This window comes from Asterias amurensis, chromosome 14, assembly GCF_032118995.1.
Source record: "Asterias amurensis chromosome 14, ASM3211899v1".
Lineage (NCBI taxonomy): Eukaryota > Metazoa > Echinodermata > Asteroidea > Forcipulatida > Asteriidae > Asterias > Asterias amurensis.
Window position 1 is genome coordinate 12,442,502 of NC_092661.1, and position 26,729 is coordinate 12,469,230.

Below are 26,729 nucleotides of genomic sequence, written 5' to 3' on the forward strand. Positions count from 1 at the left end.
TAGGAACGGGGAAAACCCATGCAATCAGGTACTGTATGGACTGAAAACCCAACCCACATGCAAGGCTCTGGGTCTGCAGTAGGATCCGAACCGGGGTCCACAGAGTTTTTTTTTTAATTTGAATGAGAAATTACTTCTTCCTCAAAAACTACGTTCCTTCAGAGGGAGCCATTGCTCACAATGTTTTATACTGTCAATAGGTCTCCATTGCTCGTTACCAAGTTCGTTTTTATGCTAACAAATATTGTGAGTAATTACCAACGGTGTCCAGTGCATTCAAAATGTGTACACTAGGAGCCGATTTCACAAAGAGCTAAAATTGATCGTATCTGCAAATCAGTCGTAGTTGCTTAGTAATGTGTGATGTCACAATGCAAATCACCATGGTGATACTGAAAATTTGTGTTACGATGGATTTTATTGCTATGTGAAATCGAGTTTACATGACTAATTATTGCCTTTTGGATGTTTGTTTTTTCCTCCCCATGTACATGTAGGTGGAGGGCATGACGCCTATAACCCATTTTGCTGCTTCTAAGGTTGCTCAAACACCATTTCTCTTATCACCTTTACAGGCAAGCTTCTTTTCATAGATTTTCAATAAGGCATTTGCGTGTTAGATTTGAATATTGTCTGGTACAGTGCCACGTTTGATCACAAGTTACCACTTAAAGTTGAATTCATCAGATTATAGAGTCAGTTGCTTTATCATATGATTCGGGGCAAGCTTTTGCGTAGTTGTATGAGACATGGTGAAAATCAATAGACAGTATAGGGTGCGTTCAATTAGCTTCCCCAGGCTGACCCTGGTCTTCCCCCGGTGCGCTTGAATAGCTTTGACAATATTTCAGGGGCTCACTCGGGTCAGCCCTACATGTAAGTGCCCTGCTTGTGGAACGGGTCACTTGGGGCTGGCCAGAGGTGCATGACGTCACCATGAGAGGGCGAGTGATTGTTCGATCAGGTCTTGTCAGAGGCTCACACGATTGAGCATCGTGGGGTCAACACAGGGAAGCTAATCGAATGCACCCTCAAAATGAATGTGTATGGCACAATCAGAATGGTATCAGGGTTTGCTCATCTGGAGGTTGCTACGCAAAAGCTTGCCCCGAACAATTTGACAAAGCTCCTGTCTCTATAAGCCTTTTGAGGTATGGCGGACGTGATACGCGCGCGTCACACGCAGCGACTGATGCCACGCTCACCATGTTCGTGGTCATTAGGTTTACGTGTAAACGCTGCGTCGCCTAAAATGCGCACTTTACAGAATAACACACGTTCTATTTCCAGTGGTCAATACGCACAAATTTACCCAAACCTTATCATGTTGTAGGATTGTGTCTGCTATACCTCAAAAAGGCTTATAGTCTGAGGAGTTCAAAAGTTACCGGTACATTGTGACTAAGCGAGTCATTATTCAAATCTAACTCGCAAATGGCCTGTTAGTGAGGATGCATATACGATATTGTTTCAAAATTTTTTATTTCCTCTGTTGGCTACAGAGGTTTTTCAAATGTGTATTTCCTTTCCAACTCTAATAATTTGCATAAAAGCGAAAAACTATTTTCTTGGATTATTTGGTTTTACTAACGCTTAATCCATTTACCTAATTTTATATTCTGCTGAAACTGTTAAACTTTGGCCCTTATGCTATTAAAAATCAATACTTCTTCTTTTGTTTTAAGAGAATGAAAACAACCATTCTAGAAGCAATGACTGCCGTGGAGCATTAACATTATTTTAAAACTGACTTCTTTAACTTTGCTGTGGCCACAACTTGGAACTTCCCCACAAAGGGTCTATTTCAGACAACATGGTGTGTTGTTTATAATACAAATTATAAATTGGGGCAATTAAATCAGAACCTGCCATCGCACAGAATGAAAAGGGGGTGGGCAGGTACATCATTTGGGGCAATTGCTTGTGTTAATGGATAGTTCCCCGTCTGCTTGTTTACGGGAAATTTGGGTTTCGAATTTGAGCTGCGTTAAGCGCTCTAAATGTTCTACGCAGCCAGGAGGTTCATTGACCATTCAATTGAAGAAAGTTGATGAAACTCACACATGTCTTATAATCGAACTTACAAAAAACCATTGATTGTAACATAGCCGACTTTACACTCAAATGTGAACTACGTAAATGTATACACGTAGAATGGATTATAGTTAATTCTTTTTTTCTTTTTTTTTCACACCATGCGAAGCTTCAAACACCACTTAGAGTGGATTCATTCATGACTGGCTCTTGCTGTGTGTTGTTATTAGTAGATATTTTTCAATTAATTCATCAATCCTCTTCTACTTACATGTATGGTAGCAGACTTTACTCACTGATCTTTCAAAGTACGACAAAATGTTCTAATGAGTGCATTTAGGCTGGAACGCTGTTTAAAGCCAATTTTTTATGGACAGTAAACCACATCAAAACTAACTGCTTGCTTTTGAAAGACGGAGAAGCAAAAGCGTAAAGGGGGAGAAAACACATTTTTCAGTCACCAATAGTTCCTTACTAACAATTTGGATGTTCAAGAAAACCTCATGGTTTCACCGCTTATCCCTACATCTCCTGAGCGGAAGTGGCTTTTCCGTGGGGTATGCACATTTGCCGGGGAAGATGGATGTCAGACCCAGCTAATGGTAAAGCAATCATAACGTACAAAGGCAGACCTTCATTTCTGGGGGGGGGGGGGGACACCTTGGAGAATAGAGTAATATGAACAAATTCTCCCATCTTGCATTCGAAAGTAACGTATTAAAATAAACATAAAGTTTGTTTCCTATTGAACAACCAGATTTCAGCTTCTTTCTAAAAACAAAAACTTGAAGATGGCAGGTTTATTTTGGTTGCATTTTATTTTCATAGTACAATATAACATTGTCATCTTAGCATGCTTGCAATTTGTTTTGCTGAAGATGACGCTTTGATTTTGCAGGGCGGACAAAAGTATACCGTCGTACGGGAAGTCGATATTTCCCACGGCAGAAAATCTATTAAAGTGCGCTCACCAGTACAGGTAAAACTTCTACTCTAACACCTTTGTTTTTATCATTAATTGTTTTTCTCCATGTGTGTAAAGCACTGTTTACTTTTCCGAGTCCAATGAAAATATCCTCTGGCGTATAAATCCAAAGGGGTTTAAACCAAAGATTTTAGAGCACCGAAGGCGCAAGATGCGGAACTCGGGCTGAAATTTGAAAACCCACTGGACGCCATTTCGGCAAGTAACTCTTTTGATACAACAATAGATCAGTGCAGATGGACAATGACCATTCCTATCAAGGGAAAACATTACATTCACTTGCTGAAATGGCGCCCATGCTTATTCCACGTTTACCAATAGATAAAGCTTCAGTTCCGCATCTTGCACAATCTTTGGTTCAATCTTTGGTTCAAACCCACAACCTTTGCCTTCTAGCCCAGATAGCTAACCACTAGACCACCGAGATTGCCTGGTAGCTAGAGGCAGTTGTTTTTCCAAGTACATTGTATACTGAATATAAAGTGCTTTACACACATCAACTTCTGGGTAAAAACCAAATAGTTTTCTTCATCCCGTTTCAAATTTAACTTCTCCTAAACTTTTGCTTTCCTTATCTTGGAGATATATGTAACTGTTTGGTCATACACGTATTAACAAGAGAGACGATAGACCAATCCATTAAGCTCCGCCCCTTTGCGTATTGACCAATCACAACCCATTGCACAAACAAAAGTCTGACACTATAAAGTCTGACATGCGTGCGCCTATGCTTGGCGCGCCATTGGAGCCTAATGGATCAGTGTATTTGAATTTGTGTAAACCTAAAGATGAGATGTTTAGCTGCATACTTTGTTAAAAGAATGAACACAAACATTTATCTTTAATAGAGAGGTTTCGCAAGCGTCGGATACAAATACAGATACTGATACGTTGACACTTTGTGTGTTCACGTGACGCGTATCCGCGACTATAGTAATTTGCATACACGTTACCAACGGATACGGGAGCTCATACACGTCGTAGAAAAAAGGACACTGTTTTGCAGACTTTAAGTTGTATTTTTGTCCCAGATCAAAAACATTTCCTACGGAATTGCTTTCACTTGTATCGTGCTTGATATATTATGTAGAAAATTGCTAGTCATTTGCAAGCAAAACGATGAGAAAATGCAGTGTATAAAACACAGTGTCTCTATCGGTCATGTTTGTCAGAAAAACTCCTGCGAACGCACTCAAGTGAAACATACCTATAGTTTGCGAAACAATGTCCAACATGCGGCTGACCTGAGCGGATACGGTTACCTTATCCGTATCTGTATCTGTATCCGTACGCTTGCGAAACCTCTCTATTGCCACAAGTGTCTACTCATTTGTCTAAACGAACTAAACGAATACTCCCATCTCTTTCTTTAGATTGTTAACAATTGTCCAGTGACAATGCAGTTGTACTACAAATCCCTAGACCTGCAGGCCCTGAGAGGTCCTGCTATACCCGGCCAGGGCCATGAGGAGTATGTCTCCATGGGTAGTGTGGCTCCTAAGGAGACGTTTGATGTCCCGGTGGTGGTCACGTACAACGCTGGAATCTACGCATGCCCGGCTGATCAAGGGTAACACTTTTATCAAAGTTATAAATTATTTTTATTCGTTTTAGGATTGGTGAGTTCATTTAACCTTGCTGGGTTTTGGCCGTGTGATAAGGGCCCGAGCTGAATACAAGGGCTTTTATCACACTGCCACGGCCCTGCCAGTTTTAAATGGCAGTTTAAGAACTCATTGCTACCCTTTTATTCCCTTGAGGAGTTCGCACTTTATTTCAATGAGACTTTGCAACTCTACTGCAGCTGATTTATCGGCTGATTTGTCCAATGGTTTTATGTAGGTCTGAGCATGTGCACATATTGGAGAGCAGTAGCCTTACTTGGTGAGTCTCCTCCCGCCACAAATATTTTCTGTTAAAGTGGCTTTTACTATTAATTGGAATTTTGTTTAATATTTTGTTTTGCCATTTTCCTTTCTCACAGTTATAGCATCAGTGAAAAACCAATCAAGTGGCAGGAGCTCATGTCCCCAACCGAGCTTACTGTCAGATGCATGTCAAAACAGAAAGGAGAGCTGCCGTTCCACTTCAAGGTAATGGGGATATTATACAAAATGACATCCACTAATTGCACCCACTTATTATCCACACAATATCCACACTTCTTATTGTCTGATATCAACCAAAACAGAAAGGGTAGTTACCGTTCATTGTGTATGATTGATGTTATACAAAATGACAACTGTGAGTACCTGTTTCTGGAGAAAAACCAATTCTGTAATGTTCCTTTAATCAAATAAAACATCAAAGGCACTGTGTTGTTTTAGTGCTGTCATTGAGGAGATTGTAGTGATGACGTTCTTTGATTGAATACTGCAGGTTATACGCAAGGAGCTTCAGCCAGCCAGTGGACTCAAACCCTCGTCCGATGACGTGCCTTCCTACATTCTGGACCTCTTCCCTCCAATCACCATACACAACTACCTCCCATATGACGTTGTCTACTCTATGAAGGTAAGTGCATGTCAGATGCAGCAGCAGAACAGCGCCCTCTAGTGTTTGGTCATGGTAGTTCAATTCAATTGTAACCACAATAAAAAACATGCAGCTGCTCTGACTGAGACAACAATCCTGGGCCAAAAATCTTGGGCCACGTGATAATAAACATACCCTCTCCTGCTCACCACCCGCTCAATGTTTTTGAACCGCACCAGGGCCCAATTTCATGGCTCTGCTTACCGCCGAATTCTGCGCTTACGATCACAAATCCCCGCTTACATGCAAGCCCCAAATTTCTGCGCTAGCCTTGCAAGCGAAAAGCCAAAATTCGCCGCTAACCCGTGAAGTACGCTTGCCGTAAGCGCATAATTCCCTGCTTCTGTAAGCGCCAATTTTGTGCTTACGGTAAGCAGAGCCATAAAATTGGGCCCAGTAGTCCTCTGTGTTGTGTTTTACTGCACGTACAAGAACACAGTGCACTATGTTAACAGAAAGTTACTTGGTGTACTTGGTATGGTTGGCTGTGGATTGTGCCTCAGCACCTCTAATTAGCAGGTGCAATGAAAGTTGGTTGCAGAAGTCAAAAACTTTCCTAATTCACTGTACATCAAACCTGACAATAAGGGCTTTAAAATGCCCAAAGATGAAGTGCCAGATAAAAGCTTATTGTTTTTGCTATTTTGTTTTTTCCTGTTTGTAATATGTTGATCTAGTTACAATTTGATCTGCAGTTCTTTCCCAAGTTGTAATGATTGCGCAAGTACATCATCACAATTAAATTATGAATTCATTACTTTTTATTAATGTAACTGATATCTGATTCTCAGGAGAACGGTCTGAAGTTTCTGTTGAAGGGTGACAAGATGCCCATCTATTCCACTGACCTCAGCGAAGCACAGAAGATGAAAATGCAGGTAAATGAAATGGAAATGACAGAAAAGACACTAGGCAGTTACCAACTGCTTATAACCTACCAAAATGACTAATTTATTTATTTTATTTATGTTAAATCTTGGGACATAATTCTTTGTTGGCAGGGGCCGTACAGCGTAAGGCAAAAGTTTTAAAAACTGTCGTCGAAGCGATGTGCCCTCCCAGACCCCTCCAACAAAAAACATACATGTTTATAAAAATACAGAAAATAAAAGCATGAATTTAAAAAATGTAGATAATAACACCAATGGTGTAAATGCAAAGAAGGAAGGGAAAAGAGAGAAGCAGAGCACAGGCAGAAGTAGCATGAAGAGAAACATTGAAAAAAATTGAAAATAAATAGTCATTATTAGCTATCAAACACATGCATGCTCGTGGGTTCTGGAAACATACATACATGTATAGCGCCATTGCTTTCCATTCCAACATGTCCAACAAGGCCAATGTTTGGGGCTGCCAGAAGCTGTGTGGCCTGTAACTGCTGTATCGCCGGGTATAACACCCAAGTTTAGGATACAACCTGGAAAGCAACAGGAGAGGATCATCAAAATAAGAACGACAGCAACATTTGCTGCATCTTTTTTGGGGGGGTTTATACACAGAAAATTACATTGCCGCTTGTGTCAATCCCATTTCTCATCCATTTGTTTCCAACTTGTACTTTCATCCAGGTCAAGAACTACCTAGCAGCCAACTGGGAGGGAAAACTCCTCGTCTCCAGGGAGATGAAAGCCCATGAATCCATCGCCATGGAGACCAAAGATGTTGAAGGGGATCAGAAGAAGTACCTGACCCTGTGGGCTCACAGCACGACGGACGGCGGAACCTGGGACATCTTTTTGTATTCACCGTACTGGATTGTCAACAAATCAGAACTGCCTGTTGAGATCAGGGTAGGGGACATTTCATTCTTGAAAGGGAGTGTATCTGAATCTAACTACCCGGCAAAGCATCCGTATGGAAACATCACCAAACTTTTATTGTAGAGAAGAATAAGGAAATTCCAATTTAAAATGTGGGAGAAAAATAACTCATGGGCAAACCCTATTAATGGACCACAGCACCTTGTAAACCATAACACAGTGCTAAGTAAAGGAGTTGGTTTCATACTTCAAGCTCCGCAATACCTTGAATGAAGATAATGAATGTTGGCGCACCTTGAGTGTCACTGATATGAGCGCTATATAAGAAGCAATTATTATTTTTATTATAACTTCAGTTCTTGTCATTGTAAACGTGGCTATAAGTTTCAGCTCATGCTGTGGGGAAGTGTATTCCAGTTGAGGCTCAGACAAAAGCCACGTTTGAAGTGGCTCACCAGGAGCTGGTGAAATCGTTCTAAACCGTTTATCTTTGTTGTTTTTTTGCGGATAGGCGTCTCGATCCAGGAAAGTGTACAACAATCATTCACTGAGTGAACCAATCCTCTTCAGCTTCACCAACACCAAGAGGAAAAAGGTAAATATGTTTGCTCAGTTTATCCCACATGTCCAGCTTCAAAAATTAGTTTAGTTATAAATCAATCTAATTGAATGTTAGTAGGATTTGGTTTTACCCTACGCCATGTACGCTGATGCACGATGACTGCGCATCTGGACAGTCGTGCACGGCCTCGGCGCGAACAAATTGTTCGGTAGGCGGACGCCCTCAATCCAGTGGACCACCAGAGTATTCTGCTTGTCCATGACCTTGTGTCGAACTGCAGAAGCAGAAATATTTCTACTTTGGTTGGCACTTTGAACATTCCAACTGGCTGGTCTTTGTACCGCTGCTGAAATTTGTGAATGATCAGTCCTATACCATTCAGACAGACTCCACCTTTAGTAATATATACTCACAACCTTTCACATCCTAGAGCACGCCAAAACATCAGAACAATTCAAAATCCCATCACAATTCAACTGGCTTAAAAGATAGCTGTTACTTTGTATAAATGTTCATTTTACCTTTCAGCGCACAGGGACCCCAAGATGCTAATGCACTATAAGGATTGTTTTGGGTTTTTTTCTTTTTTGGGGGGGGGGTATCGTTATGTTATGCAGAAGAAAGATATTCTTCATTCCTTGATTCTTGAGCACATGTTCCTTCTCTTTGCTTTCAGGCCAAGCTGAGAGTCTTTGATTCTGTGTGGTCGTCCTCATTCTCATTGGATACTGTAGGAAGCTCTGGAGTAGTCATATGCAAAGATGAAGACCACGATCGAACTTACCAGGTAAGATACTATCATCAAGGGAATTGATGCAAAGGGTCTGTTAAATGTGGCAAATGGTTTGTTCCCCTCCCCCCAAATGTTCCCATACTTTAACTTTAACCCCCCCCCCTATGTATTTTCTCTTTATGCTGGAGTTTAATGCTGAATAAAGTAATAGTTACAATAAAAATAATAATACTAATATTTTTATCTCACTTCGTTTCTAGTTTTGGTTGGAGATCTCTTTGTCTAAGCTGACACTGACCAAGATCATCACGTTGACGCCCTACTTCCTGATCAGGAATAAAACTGATCAAGTCCTGTCCTACATGGAGGAAGGAGTCAGGGCCGGTATCTGGGTTAACATCAAACCAGCCGAGGTAAGAAAAAAAAAACTTGGTGTAGAGCTTCCATGTTTTTCTGTAAATTCATTCAAATTTAATTGACAGCGAGTGAGAGTGAGCAGATTATAAATAAGCAATTTCAAACAAAAGAGTTTTTAACAGAGACTAAAAACAATTGTAAGAACTAGCCTGGCGAGTACGCACAGGAAGACTATTCCAAAGAAATGGTGCGGCGTAGGAGAACGATCTTCGACCATAAAAAATGGAAGAAGTTCTTGTAGCTGTGGTTGGCAATGACTGTTGAGATGGTTGTAAAGACTTGTACAGGTTATTATAAAGCAACTGCGCCTATTTTCACAGTACTCTGCACTTGCAACTCCCATTCAATGCTTTAGTTAGTGTTGTAACGTTATTGTTCAGCTATAAAGTTTTCTTTTCTTGCGTCCCGAATGGACTGCAGGTATTGCCATTTTGGCCCGGTAGCGAGACCATGAAGTTGATATGTAAGAAAGCTGAGACACCAGACCAACTATCATCTCGACATTTCAACATTGACAGCACTCACTCCACTGTGCTCAGAATGGAACGAGGGGTATGCACTGTGTTAGGAGTTTTTTAAATATTAATAATAATAATAATAGTTAATTCTTATATAGCGCATTTCATAACTGAAAGAAATACCTATGCGCTTAACAAAAAACAAAAGGCAAACAATAAAGCAACCAACTAAAAAAAAAATACACTAACAATAAGCAAACAAAAGGATTAAACTGAACAGTAGGCAATAGAAAACAAATGGGATTTGAGCAGAGTTTTGAATTGTTCTATGCTCTGTGGAGAGCGGATGTAGCCGGGAAGAGAGTTCCAGAGTTGGGGGGCGGCACTAGAGAAAGTCCTTTTTCCGATATACATGTACGCCATCTTTATGGGCAACTTTGGTTTCGGCTTTGAGCTGTTTGAAGCATCTAGCTTTCCAACGACGCAGCTAAGTAGTTCACCAACAAATCATTTAAGGTATTTGATAAAGCCAAATTTCATGCAGCTGCTTAAGCACAAATTGTAGCTACGTAAGCACAACAAAACTATGCTTACCAGAATAAGGTTACCTTACCAGCCAAATTACACGTACCATGTTACTTGTGAGCAGTAGCCTGCTCATTTCTGCTAAGCAAAACAAAGTTAATCATTATTTTCTGCTTCATAAGCTCTACATATTTTAGCCAAGGTTTGGGAGGTATAAAACAAACAAACCAGGGTCTAATTTCGTAAAGCCTTCAGGCACAAAACCTTGCTTAGCACATTGAACTCTTGCTTAGTTAAAATAGGTTCCCAGAACATTTAACACTGCTGTGACTGGTGCCCTGCTCCTTTCTTGCTTAGCAAAGGAATTTGCATAGCAGATTTTTTTGCTAAACAGCTTTATGATATTGTGCTAATGTACCGTTCATTTTGTACTTGTCAGTCACATTACACTTGTTTTCCATTTTTCCTGTTTTTAGACTGCGTTAACGGTTGAAGCGGAGGGTGGTGTGAGGGGACCCACCACAGTGACCTTCATGCCTTACTCCATGGGTCATGCACCTGTCAGACTAGACAATCTATGTGATGACATCAATCTACGATTCAATCAAAAGTAAGTGGGAAATACAGGCGAAGGTTATCAGAATGATGTTGTTTGTAAGTGGCAAACCTTTTTGGAATTACTCTCTCGAACTTGGGGACTGTGACAAGGTTTTTTACCTGTCATTAATTCACCTTGTTTGAAATTGGGTATCAGAGAAGTCATGGGAGAAGTTCACAGTGCCTGGGGTCAGATTTTGTTTACAATTCACTGAGCCTTAGATTGCTATGTACTGGAGAACAAGCAGAGGGGCTCTACATGTCTCATTATGGTCAACTCCTAAAACAATAATAATAATAATAATAAGACTTGTAATGAGCACGTATCCACCCTGCTGGGTGTTCAAGGCGCAGTAAAAACCAACAACAAACAAAACAAAACAAAACAAAGAAAAACAGACACAACAAAATTAGTCCTTGAATACCTGTGACATAAGATAAGTTTTGAGAAGAGATTCGAATGTTGTGGTACAAAGACAAGATCAAAGATTAAGTGGTAGAGAGTTCCAGATGCGTGGCGCAGCTGAAGAAAAAGACCCGTCTCCCCATGAGTGTCGAGACTTGGGTTCAATGAGAAGAAGCATCTATACATACATCTTAGTTAAAGGCAGTGGATACTATTGGTAATTGTGTAAGACTAGCCTCCAGAGTTGGTGTATCTCAACATATGCATAAAATAACAAACCTGTGAAAATTTGAGCTCAATCGGTCTTTGAACTTGCGAGATAATAATGAAAGGAAAAAACACCCATGCCACACGAAGTTGTGTGCGTTTAAATGGTTGATTTCGAGACCTCAAGTTCTAAATCTGAGGTCTCAAAATCAAATTCGTGGAAAATTACTTCTTTCTCGAAAACTATGGCACTTCAGAGGGAGCTGTTTCTCACTATGTTATATACCATCAACCTCTCCCCATTACTCGTCACCAAGTAAGGTTTTATGCTTAAAATTATTTTGAGTAATTACCAATAGTGCCCACTGCCTTTAAAATACAATAACCTCAAGACGATAAATGTCTGGAATTGGGGGTTTCATAATTGTCTTTGGAAAAGGGAAGTTTCGAGCATGAATTCCAGTCCCTCTTGTCTCTCTTTGTTGTGGCACAAGTTATGAGTTGATGTTCTGGGCGTGGCATGTTTATTTGTCCCATCGTAAGGATCCCTGGGCATCCGTTTTAAAATATGCAATTTACTTTATTTAGCCCCTGTGTATAAGAAGGAACCTGCAAGCTCCGAGACACGTTTATGCAGGATTAACTCCTTATCACTAATTATGTGTAGCCATGCATCAAAGAACACTTGAATAATTCTGAACCAAATTCTTTTGTTTCTTTGTGATAATTATTGTTATTACTTGTATACTTTTGTCTCATCAGGAACATCGGTGGTAGACTACTCCTGCAACCTCACAAGACGATGCTGTTGACCTGGGATGACCCCACAGCAGAAAGAGTCTTCCTATGGAATCTCTACAATAGAAACAAGAAGTCGTTTGAGTGTGTCATTGATAGGGTAAGGAAGGAATGAGTTCTCTCTCCCCAGACTAGTTAACAAAACTTTCTGCTAGTCTGCTCACCTTTGCATTGCTAGAGGTGAGGTTTGTGGTTAGTGGGCCCTATTAGTAAATCCTTTTTGAATGGTTTTAATTCTAAAGGTAAGCGATGGTTCACAAGTCATGTTTCGATCAGTATAAAGTGATCATCTTCAGGAGTCACTGGGTGTCACAGCAAACTTCACCTGGCTACTGTATACTGCCACCTTGCACAGTTTCAAATCCTACTGCTTAGACTAGAAAAAATGTTGGTTGATGTTTTAGTTGATTGTTGATTTCAGGATGGATGGGGCAAAGTTACAGTCAGTGTGGATAGTATCAAGCGTAGCATGATGCCAGGAGATGGTCTGTACGTAGAAGGTGATGATGCCAGCGTCTACAGTTCAGATGAAGGTAAATAACTGTCCTTCCATTCATTTTTTTTTTTTTTGGGGGGGGCGAGATAGAATTTCTTGCTTTTGCAAGCACCGACTTCATGCTTTCGATGTACACATGTGAGGTAACGATTCACCAGCATCATTTCATGATTTTGATTTTACAGAAGATGCAGTGGACAGCATCATGGAGCATCCATTGATGCACAAGAAGGAGAAGACAACCATCTTCTGGGTGTCTTACATGGACGGTCTACAGAGGGTCCTTATGTTCACTCAGAGCCCAAGGATAGCTAGAGCTGCATCTCAGGTACAGACAAACAAACACAATGCAGACAGACAGACAAAGTGCAGACAGTCAGACAAAATCCAGACAAACTGATTTACATGTATGTGCAGGCAAGGGGATAGATAAACCATCTACTGGGTGTCTTACATGGATGGTCTACCGAGGGTTTTCTACCCAGGTGTTGTCTTTGATCTATTTCCTTTAATCGAGCCTGTAACAACATTGTGGAGTGATGACAATTACTCATCTGAAATTACTCATGCATTTAAACCACACTCGTGCTGAAATATCCAGTAAACTCAAGTGACGGGCTTCAGCAACATTAATTAGCTTGCAACCTAAAGTTCTTCCTCAGGCAACCTTCTCTTTGAGCATCGGAGCTGGAGACCGAGCCTTCTTCAATGCGGGTCCGGCCTTGTGGAATTCACTTCTTGGTAGCTGCATGAAAGCAAACTCACTCGAATCATTCAAGAAAATTAAATGTTTGACCCGCATTGGACACATCCTAGCGCTATGCAACCTTCTGGAAAGAAGCTCTATTTAATGCCATCAAGTGTTTCATCTACTAAGCACAGTTTCACAAGGAGACTATTTTTAATCCTCTATGTATTTGATTTATTTGTTTCCTTTATCTACCCAGGGTGAGCCAAATCAGTAAAAAAACTGGTTTCCATTTGGGCCCTGCGAACAAACTAGCATGTTAAAAGTAAACATAAAATCACATGATAAAATTACGATATAAAAATTACAGAAAATATTTAGGAATGTTACAGAAATTTAAAAGCAATATAACCAAAAAAAAAGAGTAAAAGAATAATACAATGATCTTTCTTCATTCAGGCTAACATCTCAGAGCTAGCCAGCCTAGAGCTCTTCGTCTCCCTGGAGGGTGTGGGTCTCTCTCTAATCAACACCAAGTACGAGGAGGTAGCGTACGTCAGTCTGTACTGTCGTCCGGCTAAGTGGGAAGTAGAGACCAAGCCAGACAGGTGGAAATCTCTTAACATGGAGCTCTCCTCTATCTTAGAAGATAAACACAGGATCGGACAGAGTATAGTCACCATCGAGGAGTCTGTGGAGGTAAGCCCAATAGACCTTTATGTTGTTGATAAACAACGGCGTGTCACGGAAGAGCGGTTAAGAGCATCGGATTCAAACTCTGGTGTTTCCATAGAGCTATATGTATTGACTAGAGCGCTAACTTGCTCCGCGTTTTGAAGCCACCCTGAGCGCAGACATGTTTGATGTGTTGCATGATTACCGAACGATTTTAATTTTAAGAGAACACACATTGCCGCGATTTTTTTAGATTCGGCATATGCGCTTTCGTACGCGACTGCCCATTCACGCACGTCCGCGCTATGAAAACCTTAAGTTCGACTTGATTGACGTACTAAAAAAAAGTACACGCGCCTTTTCAACATGACGCACATGACGCTCGCAGTTTTGTACGCTCTTCAGCAGATTGTGCGTTCACATTTGCTGCATTTTGGGCTTCGATGACACGCGCCTTTTAAACATGACGCACATGACGCTAGCAGTTTTGTACGCTCATCAGCAGATTGTGCGTTCACATTTGCTGCATTTTGGGCTTCGATGACACGCGCCTTTTAAACATGACGCACATGACGCTCGCAGTTTTGTACGCTCATCAGCAGATTGTGCGTTCACATTTGCTGCATTTTGGGCTTCGATGACACGCGCCTTTTAAACATGACGCACATGACGCTCGCAGTTTTGTACGCTCATCAGCAGATTGTGCGTTCACATTTGCTGCATTTTTGGCTTCGATGACACATAGAAAAGAACAAACGCACTATCATGACTATCATGCAAATAGCCGTACAATTGCCGTACAAAATTTGTATTGGTTTGTACATAAACATGGATGCGGCCACACGGCTTCAAAACCTTAGTGCGTGTATAACGGGGTGTTAGCGCTCCAGTCAATATATATAGCTCTATGGGTGTTTCTGATCAGCAGAGTTTTGGTTCGAGTCCCAGTCATGACAACTGTGTCCTTACCACTTTACCATGGTGCTTCATCCTTCGGGTGGGATGTAAAGTTATTGGTCGCGTGTGTGGTGTAATGCACGTAAAAGAACCCAGTGCACCTATCGAAAAGAGAAGGGGTTCACTCCGGTGTTCCACAGCATTTTGTTTACCCGACATGGTGCTATGAGGAGTAGATCTCATAACTCTACATACATTGCAGGAAAATACTGAATGATGAAGCGCCTTGAGCACCACTGAGTGAAAGATATACATATATGAGCTATGTATAACTCTAAAAGAAGCCACTATTAATCCTATTTATTAATATATTGTAATCCTTGCATTGATGTTGTTTACTAATCCAGGCTGATCTAGTCGACAAGACCATCAGTAAGCCAGTAGAGGGACGTCTACGCCGTCTGTTCAACCCAGCCCTGTGGGTTCATTACAGACAGTCCGATCATCACACGGGTCTTCATGTCAAAGTCCAGAAAGTGCAAGTAAGTGTGATCCTAGTCTGATATGTTAACAAAGTTCAACTTGTCACTATCTCATTATTACAAGTTAAGCTACATGTACCTACATTTAACCCCCTCCTTTTTAAACTCTTTTGACCACTCAAATGTGAAGCACATATAATTATTGTGTACAACAGATAGCTTGTGTTAAAAGTTTGATTTTATAATACACTTGTAGCTGCTATTGATTGACAGTTACTGTTGTTGTTTACACAAAAATAATAATAATAATCACTAGTTCTTAAAGGGAAGGTACACGATTGGTCATTGTTAAAGACCAGTCTTCTCACTTGGTGTATCCCATCATATGCATAAAATAATAAGCCTGTGAAAATTTGGGCTCAATCGGTCATCGAAGTTGCGAGAAAATTATGAAAGAAAAAACACCCTTGTGGGATGAATTTGTGTGCTTTCAGATAGTATAAAAGACTTCTAGCTAGAAGTCTTTTATTATTTTAGTGAGAAATTACCTCTTTCTCAAAGACTACATTACTTCAGAGGTCGTCGCCCACAATGTTATATACTATCAATAGCTCTGCTATGCTCGTTAACAAGTCAGTTTTTAAGTTAATATTTGTTTTGAGTAATTACCAAACATGTACCTTCCCTTTAAACACGTATCAATTCCCTTTACAAGTGCCCTGGTAATTACCAAAAACAATCCTTAATCTTTCTCAGCTCCATGGGGAGTATACAGCCCTGGGCTGCCGTGGCACTCAGAAGACTTTTTCAAACACAGTATCATCCTCTACCCTTGCAGGTAGCCATTTAAACCCCTGGGTGAAGAGAAGCTTAATACAGTAAAGCATCATGCTCTAGGACACAACTTTCATGATCAGGACTCAAACTCACATCCCGATAACTTAACCACCAGAGCTTGTATTTGATGCCCTAAACCCCTGGCCATGACACCCTCTGATCTGAACTTTTTCAAATTTCTAATTGTCCTTTCAAATTGTTTCTGTCCTTGCATAGATTGACAACCAGCTGTTTGATGCGTACTTCCCGACCGTTCTAAACGTTCTTCCCATCCCAAAACACATTCTCAAGAAGACAGGGCCCCGACCATTCATTGAGATGTCATTCCTTCGACGTCAGGTACCAGAGAATGACGTCGACACTGTCAAGTGAGTAGTTTCAAAGGGGGATGAGAAGACCAGTGCAGTTCTCTTTGAGACCTTGTCTAGCTATTTATTCTACTATCGCAGGTTGATTTTGGAATTCCAGAGACTTCTCAGTTCTTAAAAGAATTGTCCTGCTTGTTAACTGCTACCTGGGCGGAAGGTAGGAAATCAGCCGGGACGACTAATACTTTTGCTTTAGTGGATTGAGAGGACTTTTTTTGTTAACTTCACCAACTCGGAGTGAGTTCTTAATGGGAGACTTTGGGATCCTAGGTTGCAGCAGACTTACCAGGTAAATTTCCATTGTTTACGTAGTTCTGAGCGTGTGCACAATACCGAGAACAATGGATTTTACCTGGTAAGTCTGCTGCCACCAAGCGTCCCAAAAGTGTCCCATTGGTCTCAACATTTCGACTAGCTTACTTTCTGTATGCTGCTATTACTATCATCAGAAATAACACTTTCTTTATCATGTTTTGTGCAGATATTTCAAGGTGCTCGTTCAAGAGGCAAGTGTGAAGATCGACAATGGATTCTTGCTGTCAGTTCTGGATATCGTGACTGGAGTACAAGAGGAAGTGGATGAGGTAACAATAACATCTATTGTTGTTCACGTAACACATTGTCGCGCTTTTTATCATTTCAAACATTCCCATTTCAAATTCAGGTCTATTACTTGTATTACAAGTAAAGATACTAGCGATTCTTCACAGAGTTAGTGATCAATTGCAACATAAACCATCAACAAAACTTTGCGGCTAGAATTTCCATGAGGACACACAAGCTTGTATAGGCCTGCAACCGTGGACCTCCTGTTTAGACCCTAATATTTTTGGCAACAGCTCCCATTGGTTTTGTACACGTTTTCCGACTGTGGACCTTTCCCGAACCGTGGACCCTATTGTCCTCAATTGTTACCTCGGTTTGAATGTGTATACCTACTCACGTAGACACCTGAATCCATAATAAGGGAATCAATGTGTGGTGAAGAGGTTTTCAACTAGTGGTTTAAACCCGCGCCGTGGCTTGGACTTGGTAAATTAACAAGAACCAGACCTCGGCGGGTTTAAACCACTAGTTGAAAACCGATTCAACACACTTTGATTCCCATTCATATGTACCTTTTCGGTCAAAAAGCACCAACACTTTTTAGTCAAAAGGTAAAATAAATGCTCTAATTATTGTTCAATGATTTTTGTCAACACACACCCCTCCAGCTATGAAATGGGAAGGCCCTTCGGGTAAACAACTCCTTATAAGGAGATGCTGTGCGCGTCGCTCGTATCGCATGATGTTGCACAACTGTTTCAGCCGTTGCTCTCGACCAATAGGAATGAAGAAACTGTCATATAAGCACAGGTGCGAGGTCGCGTGTCACGCCCATGTTTCAACACTTTTTACTGGTGTTATATCATCCGTTCAAACACCCCCTCGTGATGCCCTCTTGACCAATCAGAATGGATAAACTGTCTTAGGTATTGATGAATATCTGTTCAAAGTGGTTCGCACTGGTCATGCTGGTTAATAGTATATGCATTTTAATAAAGTCAAAAGTTCTGGGGTTGGGGAATATTAGAGAGTAACTCCTTACAGACGGACCCCTTCGCAAAATGGACGTCTAACATTTTCACTACTTAGGGGGACCAATTTCTGTACGTTTTGACTCCCATAATGGGGGACAGGATAAGCAAAATTGTAAGTGCACTGCGCGCGCCGTGCAAGGAGTCAATACTAGTAACGAACACCTATAATTAAGCCACACAGAAACTGCTTATTGTCTATACGAGTTTCATTTTTCACCTTTTATTTTTAGCAACCACTTTAACTACGGAATTCTTGTTAAAGGTATCAGCTTTTTAATGTTGAAACTAGTACCGTCGGTTAAATTGACCAACATAGGGCTCACTGCTTTTCTTTATTGTGGCATTGTGTTTTGTAACCCTTTCACTGTTGTGTTGTTTTCTTGGTAACTGTTACGTGTAATGTATGTAGATATTACAATGTATGGGGATAATTAGGTTTGATAAAGCTTCTGAAATACACTAACACGGTTTCTGAACATAAATGCCAATTGCAGTAGATTTAAGAGTCACCAACAGGTTTCCATTCAAACTCAGTGAACCAGAGAATTGAAATTACATTTCCCTCTAAGTATGTCGGACTCAAATGTCCCCAGTGGTTATTCTAAAAGTAAGCGAGTTCGTCGTCGAAACTCATTCCATCCTTAGCGCTAACGAATCTAACTGCTCCACCGAATGACTTGTAAAGACGAAGGTGGATGTATGTGTCACCGTCCCGAACCTGCCACAAAAAAAACCCAAAGAAATGCGGTTATCAAAACATATTTTAAACCTTTTTTTGTAGTATCTTAAAACAATAGGTTTTCCCAGCCAATTTCAACAAAGATCAATATGCAGTTTTAAACACCTGACTCATTTCATTTTTGTTTGAAAATGATCGCTCTATCGCATTAGAACTCACCAGTCAAAATGACTAATTAAATTTCCCTATTTTAGCATTAACTGGTCAAATAAGATTTCATTTCCATAAGGTCTGAAGACTCATTTAATTTCGTAAAAGTCAGCAGCAGGAGCTGGTCAACCGTTCAATTTCATCAAGTATAAAATACGAAGTTGACATTCAACTAGAGAATGGTCAAATCGTAGCATTTAACGTCTATAAATGAAACAGAATGACTAATAATAATAATAATAATAATAATAATAAGACTTGTAATGCGCAGGTATCCACCCTGCTGGGTGTTCAAGGCACAGTAAAAACCAACAACAAACAAAACAAAACAAAAACAAAACAAAGAAAAACAGACACAACAAAAATTAGTCCTATGACTGAAATGTATCTACATGAGACAAATTAATGTGTGCACATAAAACAATGGAGGGCAATGCTTAGCTGCAATACTTCTTACCAAATAAGTTTTTATAGTCCTAAATGTTTTACCAAAGGTACATGTATACCCCCCCCCCCCCCCCCCCAGAACGGTCTGTCAAAGGCATTGGACAAGTGTGATCATTGTATCCTCACCTGGGGCGGATTGCAATAAAACGGTCTTAGTCAACAGTCTAAGACAGTCAGTTATAGCCGGCTATCTGTCTTAGACGGTCTTTGCTTAGTCAGTCATTAAGCCTGTTGCAATAAGCCGGTCTTAGATAAGTCAGTGAAAGTAATGAAATACGAACAAATGTCCCATAATACTTAGCACTCTGCAGGCACTGGTGGTACGGCATTGTTCTTATTGCTTTGGTTTAAATCACCGGATATCAAATCTGTGAGTTGTATCATTTTGACTTTTGGGAACATACATTTACGATACAATCACCTTGATCATCATCATAATGCCTCCCATGGGTGTAATCTATTTCTAAAATAAAATCTAATCCTAGAGCTCTTTGTATCAAATTATCTACAACTAACAAATGCAGCGCCATCTCAAAAACCAAAACAAAGACCGATTATAGCCAGCTCAGAGCAGGCTTAAGATTTAAGACTGGCTATAATTATAGACCGCGCTATTGCAATCGGTCTATAATTAAAGACTGTCTAAACGCGTCTCAAGTTACAAAATGTAGCCAGCTATACGCATAGACTGGTTTAAGACCGCTTGGTGCAATCCGCCCCTGGTGTGTCCATACATAAAAATGCATAAAATAACAAATCTGTGAAAGTATGGGCTCAATTGGTCATCGAAATTGCAAGAGAATGATGAAAGAAAAAACACCCTTGTTGCACAAGTTTGTGTGCCGTATAAAAGGCTGCAAGCCTGAAGTCTTTTAATATTTGAGTGAGAAATTACCTCTTTCTCAAAATCTACATTACTTCAGAGGTAGCCTTTCCTCATAATGTTCTATACTAACCAAAGCTGTCTATTGCTAAGATCCAAGTAAGGCAATTATTTTGAGTAATTTTCAATAGTGTCCAGTGCCTTTAAAGACACTGGACACTATTGGTAATTGTCAAAGACCAGTCTTCTCACTTGGTGTATCTCAACATATGCATAAAATAACAAACCTGTAAAAATTTGAGCTCAATTGGTCGTCGAAGTTGCAAGATAATAACGAAAGAAAAAAACACCCTTGTCAAATTCGTGGAAAATTACTTCTTTCTCGACAACTATGTCACTTCAGAGGGAGCCATTTCTCACAATGTTTTTTACTGTCAACCTCTCCCCATTACTCGTCACCAAGTAAGGTTTTATGCTAACAATTATTTTGAGTAATTACCAACAGTGTCCACTGCCTAAAAAGCCATTGGACACTTTCAGTGAACAGTATTGTCAAAGGCCCACACTTCGTGTATCACAACTTATATATAAAATAACAGACCTGTGAAAATTTAGGCTCAATTGGTCATCGGAGTTGGGAGAATCTGTAATTCTCGATATCGAGAATTGATGAATTAATGTTTTCTCACAAAGTAAAGCATTTCATGGACTAATATTTCAAGAGAAGTCTTTCACCATTACCTTCTGTAAACCCTGTAAGTTATTTGTAAATCTGTGAACTTTAAAAAAAAAAAATTATTCCGAAAGTGTCCAATGGCTTTAAAATGGCAGTGACCCCCTCTGTGATGTCTTATAAATTACCTTGATGAAATAGTTGATTCCGTTGACCACCTGTGTTCTGTAGATCAGTGCTTTATACCCTTTGAGTACCCTGTCGACATTACTCTCCACGTCAGGTCTCACCTAAAAAAGAAGGACAGAGTTTTGTTTTGAGCCTATCTTCAATCATGCTTATTATTATAATATTAATAATAATAATGGGGCATTTCAAAATAACGTCTCAAGTTGCAGCTTCATTAGTCATCAAGTTTTTGAGGGAAAAAGTGTACATCACAGAGCGATGTTTCAGTCCGGTACCATTGCGAAAAAATTTCCAAAATGTTTTTAAAATATTTCTACCTAACTCAGGAATCTGAACTTTTACTCACATGTTCCTTGTAGTTGGAACTCCAAGAGGGCATTATTTAAAATAGTTGAATTTTCTCCTTTGGTATTAATATTTTGTGGAAAGAAAATTGAAATTGACGTTTCCCATCCCCACGTCGTGCGCTAACTTCCGCGCAAATCCGCTTAAAAAATGAGACCAACAATTGTTTTCTTGAAGTTGTTTTACTCATTTCTCAAAAACTACAACACTTCAGCTGGTAATATTTTAAGGGAAGCTTTTTACCATCACTATTTGTTAAACCTTGTAAGTTTAATGTAAAACTGTGGATGATTGTGTTTTGTGGCGCACAAGAAGTCCCAAACTACCTGGCATTTGGCCAGCGAACCTTGCTGCTTCGTAGTTCTAACTACCAGGCTAACATATCTGTCACAGTTAGTTGTATGTTTTTTGGAGTTTTTTTTTTAAATAAATCATCCATTCATTTTTTTTTATAAAAAAAAACTGGCAGCACAAAGCTGAATTTCTAGCTACCTATCTATGCTGGTACTCGTCAATGCTCTTCAGCATTAAAAGGTAAAAATAAAATATGTAAAATAGCACCACCGCAGTATGGGGGTACATAATCACTTTTTAAAGGCAGTGGACACTATTGGTAATTGTCAAAGACTAGCCTTCACAGTTGGTGTATCTCAACATATGCATAAAATAACAAACCTGTGAAAATTTGAGCTCAATCGGTCATCGAAGTTGCGAGATAATAATGAAAGAAAAATAACCCTTGTCACACGAAGTTGTGTGCGTTTAGATGGTTGATGAGGTCTCGAAATCAAATTGTGGAAAACTACTTCTTTCTCGAAAACTATGGCACTTCAGAGGGAGCTGTTTCTCACAATGTTTTATACCATCAACCTCTCCCCATTACTCGTCACCAAGAAAGGTTTTATGCCAATAATTATTTTGAGTAATTACCAATAGTGTCCACTGCCTTTAACAAAGAAGATAATAAATAGAAATATAAATTTGATAAATCATTGAAAATCATAACAATGCACAGGGTGTCGTGGGATCCCTCTTATACATTGAAACCTAACTAGAAATAGACAACCTTAAAAAAAACAGGGTTCCCTTGCAATCACAAACTGAGCAGCCCTAAAAATACATTTTATAAAAGATGACCACATATTATATAGGAATTCAAATTTGATAAAACATTGAGAGAAATTAATAATGCAATGAGACACTGGGATGAGTTTTGATGTAATATTTACCATGTCAATGTATCTCTGGATTTTTGGAGTGGCTGTCATGGGGTCAGTCAAACCTCCCGGTTCTCCTCCATAGATCTCTGGAAAGTCAGGACAGACAGAACAAATTTTATAATGAGTACAAGGCTACCTTTCAAGAAAATGGATTTCTAGCACTTAACACCTTTGGTAATTGGTCAAAGACTAGTATTGCCACTTGGTGTATCCCAACATATGAATGAAATAAAGAACTTGTCCAAAATTTGTGCTCATTGATCATCAAAACTGCAAGAAAATCACTGACAGAATTGGTGAGCAATACATCCTGAAATTAAAAACTTTCCTATATGATAATTTAAAGGCTAAATGGAAAGACTCTGCTAGGGTCGAAATGTCAGGTCATTAAATATTTTTTGCATTCACACCATCGGTCCTTTTGGTTGGTAAGTTGTTTGAAACAGCTCGTTCTATTTTCTCATGATGTTTTATACACAACTTTTTATAACAAAGTATTACCAACTGGAAGCCAATAAAAAGCAACTTTTGCAGAAATAAATTTCAACTGGAGTTTTTTTACCTTGTACGGAGACGGCCAAAAACAAGGCCCCAATGAGGAGGAACATGGATGATACTCGGCCGGCCATTTTCACTATTTGTCAGGCAAGGTGCTGTGGTTGAATGAAGTGGTCGAAATTCAGCTTCGGTCAAATCGGAATGAATTTTCAACAGGGCTTCACGAGAATTTATAGTTTTTTTAACAAGACGCCAGCTGTTAGCTTATCACAAGTTGACTGGGTTGAATAAATACAAGCTCTTGGTAGGTCTGTCAATCTAACTAGACTGATGATATGGGTCACGAGTTAAAATTTGGTTTTAGTAATTGTTATTGAACTCCTTATGTCTGTCACTTTTCTTTAAAAAACAAAAGTAATAATTATCACAGCCTAGAATCGTTGTGAACTGCACAGATGTTGAGCTTGATAAGTTCGCAAAAGGCTTCTCACTATCTGAGAGTAAGATTATGGCATTATTAGGGGGGGGGGTTAAAGTTTGTGCTTTAAAATATGAGTACAATATTATCAGTTATTTCATTTTTGTCTGAACTAGTTCATTATCATTTCTGTCTCAGACAGGGTCTAATCGTAATCAGTACGGGACTTCAGTCTCGATCATTACGAGTACACTTTGTGATTGAGATTGACATCCTGGTTTGCAGACATGATAGACGTTTTAATTCATGTGAGATTGACCATCAGGGCCCAATTTCATAGAGCTGCTTAAGCACTAAAAGATGCTAAGCACAACAAAAATTATGGTTACCAAAATGTGGTTACCAGCAATAATGTCATCTCTTATGTACAATTTGTGACTGGTATCCTGCTTGTTTTTTGCTTAGCAGAAGCTTTTTAAGCAATATTTTATGTTAAAGCAGCTCTAAAGCCCAAAGTTATGTACGCCAGTTCACATTGTACAATGAGGGAAGTCAATTGCAAACTACAATGTACATGTATAATTTTTTGCGATAAAACAGAATTTCTTTTTCTGGATGAGAACTCAAAAAGAAAACCTACATGTATGCGTAGCTCGTCCCTCATATTTTTGGGTAAATAAGCTTTTTCATGCAAAATTACAGACCTCTACATTTACAGGGGTGGATTTCACAGCGGAGCACTAGGTTTATGTTCATCAGATTGTCAGCTTATTACCATAGTGAGTTATATTGTGACACCACACTTAACTTAGCAACTAAGATTGATACACAGTCCCAAGATCAAAAAGAGTGTTTTAACACGATGGCAATTTAACCCATCAAGTCCTCTGTTTGTTATACTGCCAGTTAGCAGATCACTTTTTTCAAATGACTCGGCTCATTATTTTAGTTAATTCCCTGACTTCAAAGAGATTACGCTTGAGAAACATAGTTTGGAGTGTGAACGGCAAGAGCAAGGTTGTTTACCCACTGGAGTTTTTACAACATAGACTGGTCCGCTGTCTCTGTGAAAACTTCGCATAGACTCGTACACAAACAAGCCTAAAACTGCCATTTAGAAATTGTTTGACACCTGACCCTGCCCATGCAAATTTTCAAGGAACGGCCGGCCGGAATTTTTGAACTACATTCTGTGACCACCTGGAAGATTGTGACTGCTTTTGAATCAGCATTTGTTGACCACTTTAGAGTTGCATTGTTACCACATCAGCGTGTTCTCTCTCTTTTATAATCTTCACAGGTTGTATCATTGAAAGCTGATCTAGCCTACATTGAACGGTCACTGCGTGCATCGTCATCAGTGGTTGCTGACGGTAAATCACCGATGTACTTTGAATATTTCCACCTGTCACCACTCAAAGTAAGTGTTTAATTTTACAACCAAAAATACTAAAAACATCTCTTAAAAATAATAATAATAATAACCCATTTTTATATAGCGCTTTTCACACCCGGAGGGCGTCCCAAAGCGCTTCACATTATTACCCCTGGTCACTGGGCTTTAATTCACTCCTTAAACCATCTCAGCTCCCTGGTGGGGAGTATGCAGCCTGTGCAACATTAATATGCGCTACTCGGCTAAATCAATCACAAGAACCATCTCTGCCCTCACAGGTACCCATTTACCCCTGGGTGGAGCGAAGCAATCATAGTTAAGTGTCTTGCTCAGGGACACAAGTGTCACGACCGGGATTCGAACCCACACTCTGCTGAACAGAAGCATCAGAGCTTGAGTTCGGTGCTCTTATCCGCTCGGCCATGACACCTCTCTTGTGTGTTCACCCCCCCCCCCCCCCCAAATCTGTAAAGTAGAAGTCAGCTTCTGTAATTTTAGGATAAAGGCATGCTTTCTCAGGACTTGTACATGTAAATAAAATAATATAGAAGGATCTTTGAATCCAATTTTAAATTTCCACTCTGCGAACCACTTCTTCGAATAGTTTTTCATCTTCAAGAGAAAGAAGAAAAACAGAGCGCACTGCTTCCAGTTATCAAGATTTATCTCTGCTCAGAGTCCAATTTCATAGAACTGCTTAAGCAGAAAAAAATGCTTAACACTTTTCCACTAAGCAGAAATGCACAGAATACCAGTCATTGAACATGTGATATTGTATCTTGGGTGGTAACCTCATTCTGGTGAGCATAGTTTTGTTGTGCTTAGCTACCGTTTGTGCTTAAGCAGCTCTATGAAGTTGTTGGGCCCTCTGGTTCATCTCATCACTCATCAGAACCACCACTTTTTATAGAAAGAGATTTTTCCATGGTCGTCTTTCACTTCCTACACCATTCAAAGTTTTCAAATCTCATGTATATGATTCTGTATTCAGTGATTGATTGGTTCTATCAATTGATGTCTGCTTATTACAGATCCGAGTGAGCCTATCGCTGAGCGGAGAGCCCCACGTTACCGACCGACCAACCAGCTTCAAAAAAGACTTGGTACGCTTCTTTGTGGAGTCAGTGGGATCAACTCTTACAGAGGTCACTGAGGTTGAATTAAAGTAAGTTTGAAGTCGGGACCATTTAGACTTGCTATGGTAATGGGCGTGTCATTGGGGAGAGGTCAAGAGAACTAGATTCAGATCCTGAGCCACAATTTCATAGAGCTGCTTAAGCATGAAAAGATGCTAAGCAAAATCAAATTATGCTTACCAGCATCAGGTTACCAGCCAAACTACCATGTCACATGTACCATTTGTGACTGGTACCCTGCTCATTTTTGCTTAGCAGAGAATTGTTAAGCAGTAATAACTGCCTCGTGTTTCTGATTACCAGAGTGTGGGTTTGAGTCCCGGGTCAAATTTCATGGAGCTGCTTTAATTAAGCAAAAAATTATTCTTTATCCACGATGCAAATTTAACATCTGTTATATCGTGCGGTACCTGCTGCCAAAACATAGGATTCGAACTGCCTCTAGCTACCGGGCAACCTCGGTAGTCTAGTTGGTAAGACACTGCTCTAGAATTGCAAGGGTCTTGGGTTCGAATCCCACCCGAGTAACATGCCTGTGATATTTTTTCATAGGATTCGGGTAAGTACTGAGTATACAGTGCTAACACACATCGGTGTATGGGTAAAAAACCAAAAATTTATATATTTTTTATCCCTGATGCAAATTTAACATCTC

General features: G+C 39.9%; 2 protein-coding genes across 4 annotated transcripts in view; one reads left to right on the forward strand and one right to left on the reverse strand.

The window, feature by feature from the left end:
• Positions 1 to 26,729, forward strand: part of LOC139946829 (intermembrane lipid transfer protein VPS13A-like) — a 108,235-nt gene that overhangs the window by 68,827 nt on the left and 12,679 nt on the right. The window contains exons 50-70 of one of the 3 annotated variants that reach the window (XM_071944545.1): positions 498 to 575; positions 2,933 to 3,013; positions 4,393 to 4,589; positions 5,004 to 5,112; positions 5,399 to 5,533; positions 6,346 to 6,432; positions 7,123 to 7,344; positions 7,826 to 7,909; positions 8,553 to 8,663; positions 8,870 to 9,022; positions 9,447 to 9,578; positions 10,486 to 10,619; positions 11,982 to 12,117; positions 12,439 to 12,550; positions 12,699 to 12,841; positions 13,661 to 13,900; positions 15,181 to 15,315; positions 16,309 to 16,460; positions 16,942 to 17,044; positions 24,843 to 24,962; positions 25,970 to 26,103. In XM_071944545.1, the coding sequence (XP_071800646.1) occupies positions 498 to 575; positions 2,933 to 3,013; positions 4,393 to 4,589; positions 5,004 to 5,112; positions 5,399 to 5,533; positions 6,346 to 6,432; positions 7,123 to 7,344; positions 7,826 to 7,909; positions 8,553 to 8,663; positions 8,870 to 9,022; positions 9,447 to 9,578; positions 10,486 to 10,619; positions 11,982 to 12,117; positions 12,439 to 12,550; positions 12,699 to 12,841; positions 13,661 to 13,900; positions 15,181 to 15,315; positions 16,309 to 16,460; positions 16,942 to 17,044; positions 24,843 to 24,962; positions 25,970 to 26,103 (2,798 nt within the window). The remainder of the gene's footprint in view (positions 1 to 497; positions 576 to 2,932; positions 3,014 to 4,392; positions 4,590 to 5,003; positions 5,113 to 5,398; positions 5,534 to 6,345; positions 6,433 to 7,122; positions 7,345 to 7,825; positions 7,910 to 8,552; positions 8,664 to 8,869; positions 9,023 to 9,446; positions 9,579 to 10,485; positions 10,620 to 11,981; positions 12,118 to 12,438; positions 12,551 to 12,698; positions 12,842 to 13,660; positions 13,901 to 15,180; positions 15,316 to 16,308; positions 16,461 to 16,941; positions 17,045 to 24,842; positions 24,963 to 25,969; positions 26,104 to 26,729) is intronic. The other 2 variants (XM_071944546.1, XM_071944547.1) reach the window with 2 other exon arrangements.
• On the reverse strand, positions 18,627 to 23,332 carry LOC139947358 (cystatin-A2-like). Its single transcript, XM_071945255.1, has 4 exons — positions 23,189 to 23,332; positions 22,636 to 22,712; positions 21,061 to 21,162; positions 18,627 to 18,758 (listed from the first exon to the last, which is right to left on the reverse strand). Exons 1-4 carry the CDS (start codon positions 23,253 to 23,255, stop codon positions 18,642 to 18,644), a joined length of 363 nt encoding a protein of 120 aa, XP_071801356.1. The 5' UTR covers positions 23,256 to 23,332; the 3' UTR covers positions 18,627 to 18,641.

Bases quoted from the DNA above. Each gene is read 5' to 3' on its own strand.
- LOC139947358 (XM_071945255.1), bottom strand. From the start codon at position 23,255: ATGGCCGGCCGAGTATCATCCATGTTCCTCCTCATTGGGGCCTTGTTT. The intron at 21,163-22,635 runs GTAAATATTACA...CTTCTTTTTTAG, and splicing joins TCCAGAGATACATTGACATG to GTGAGACCTGACGTGGAGAG. The intron at 18,759-21,060 runs GTAATTTATAAG...TTTTTGTGGCAG, and splicing joins GAATCAACTATTTCATCAAG to GTTCGGGACGGTGACACATA.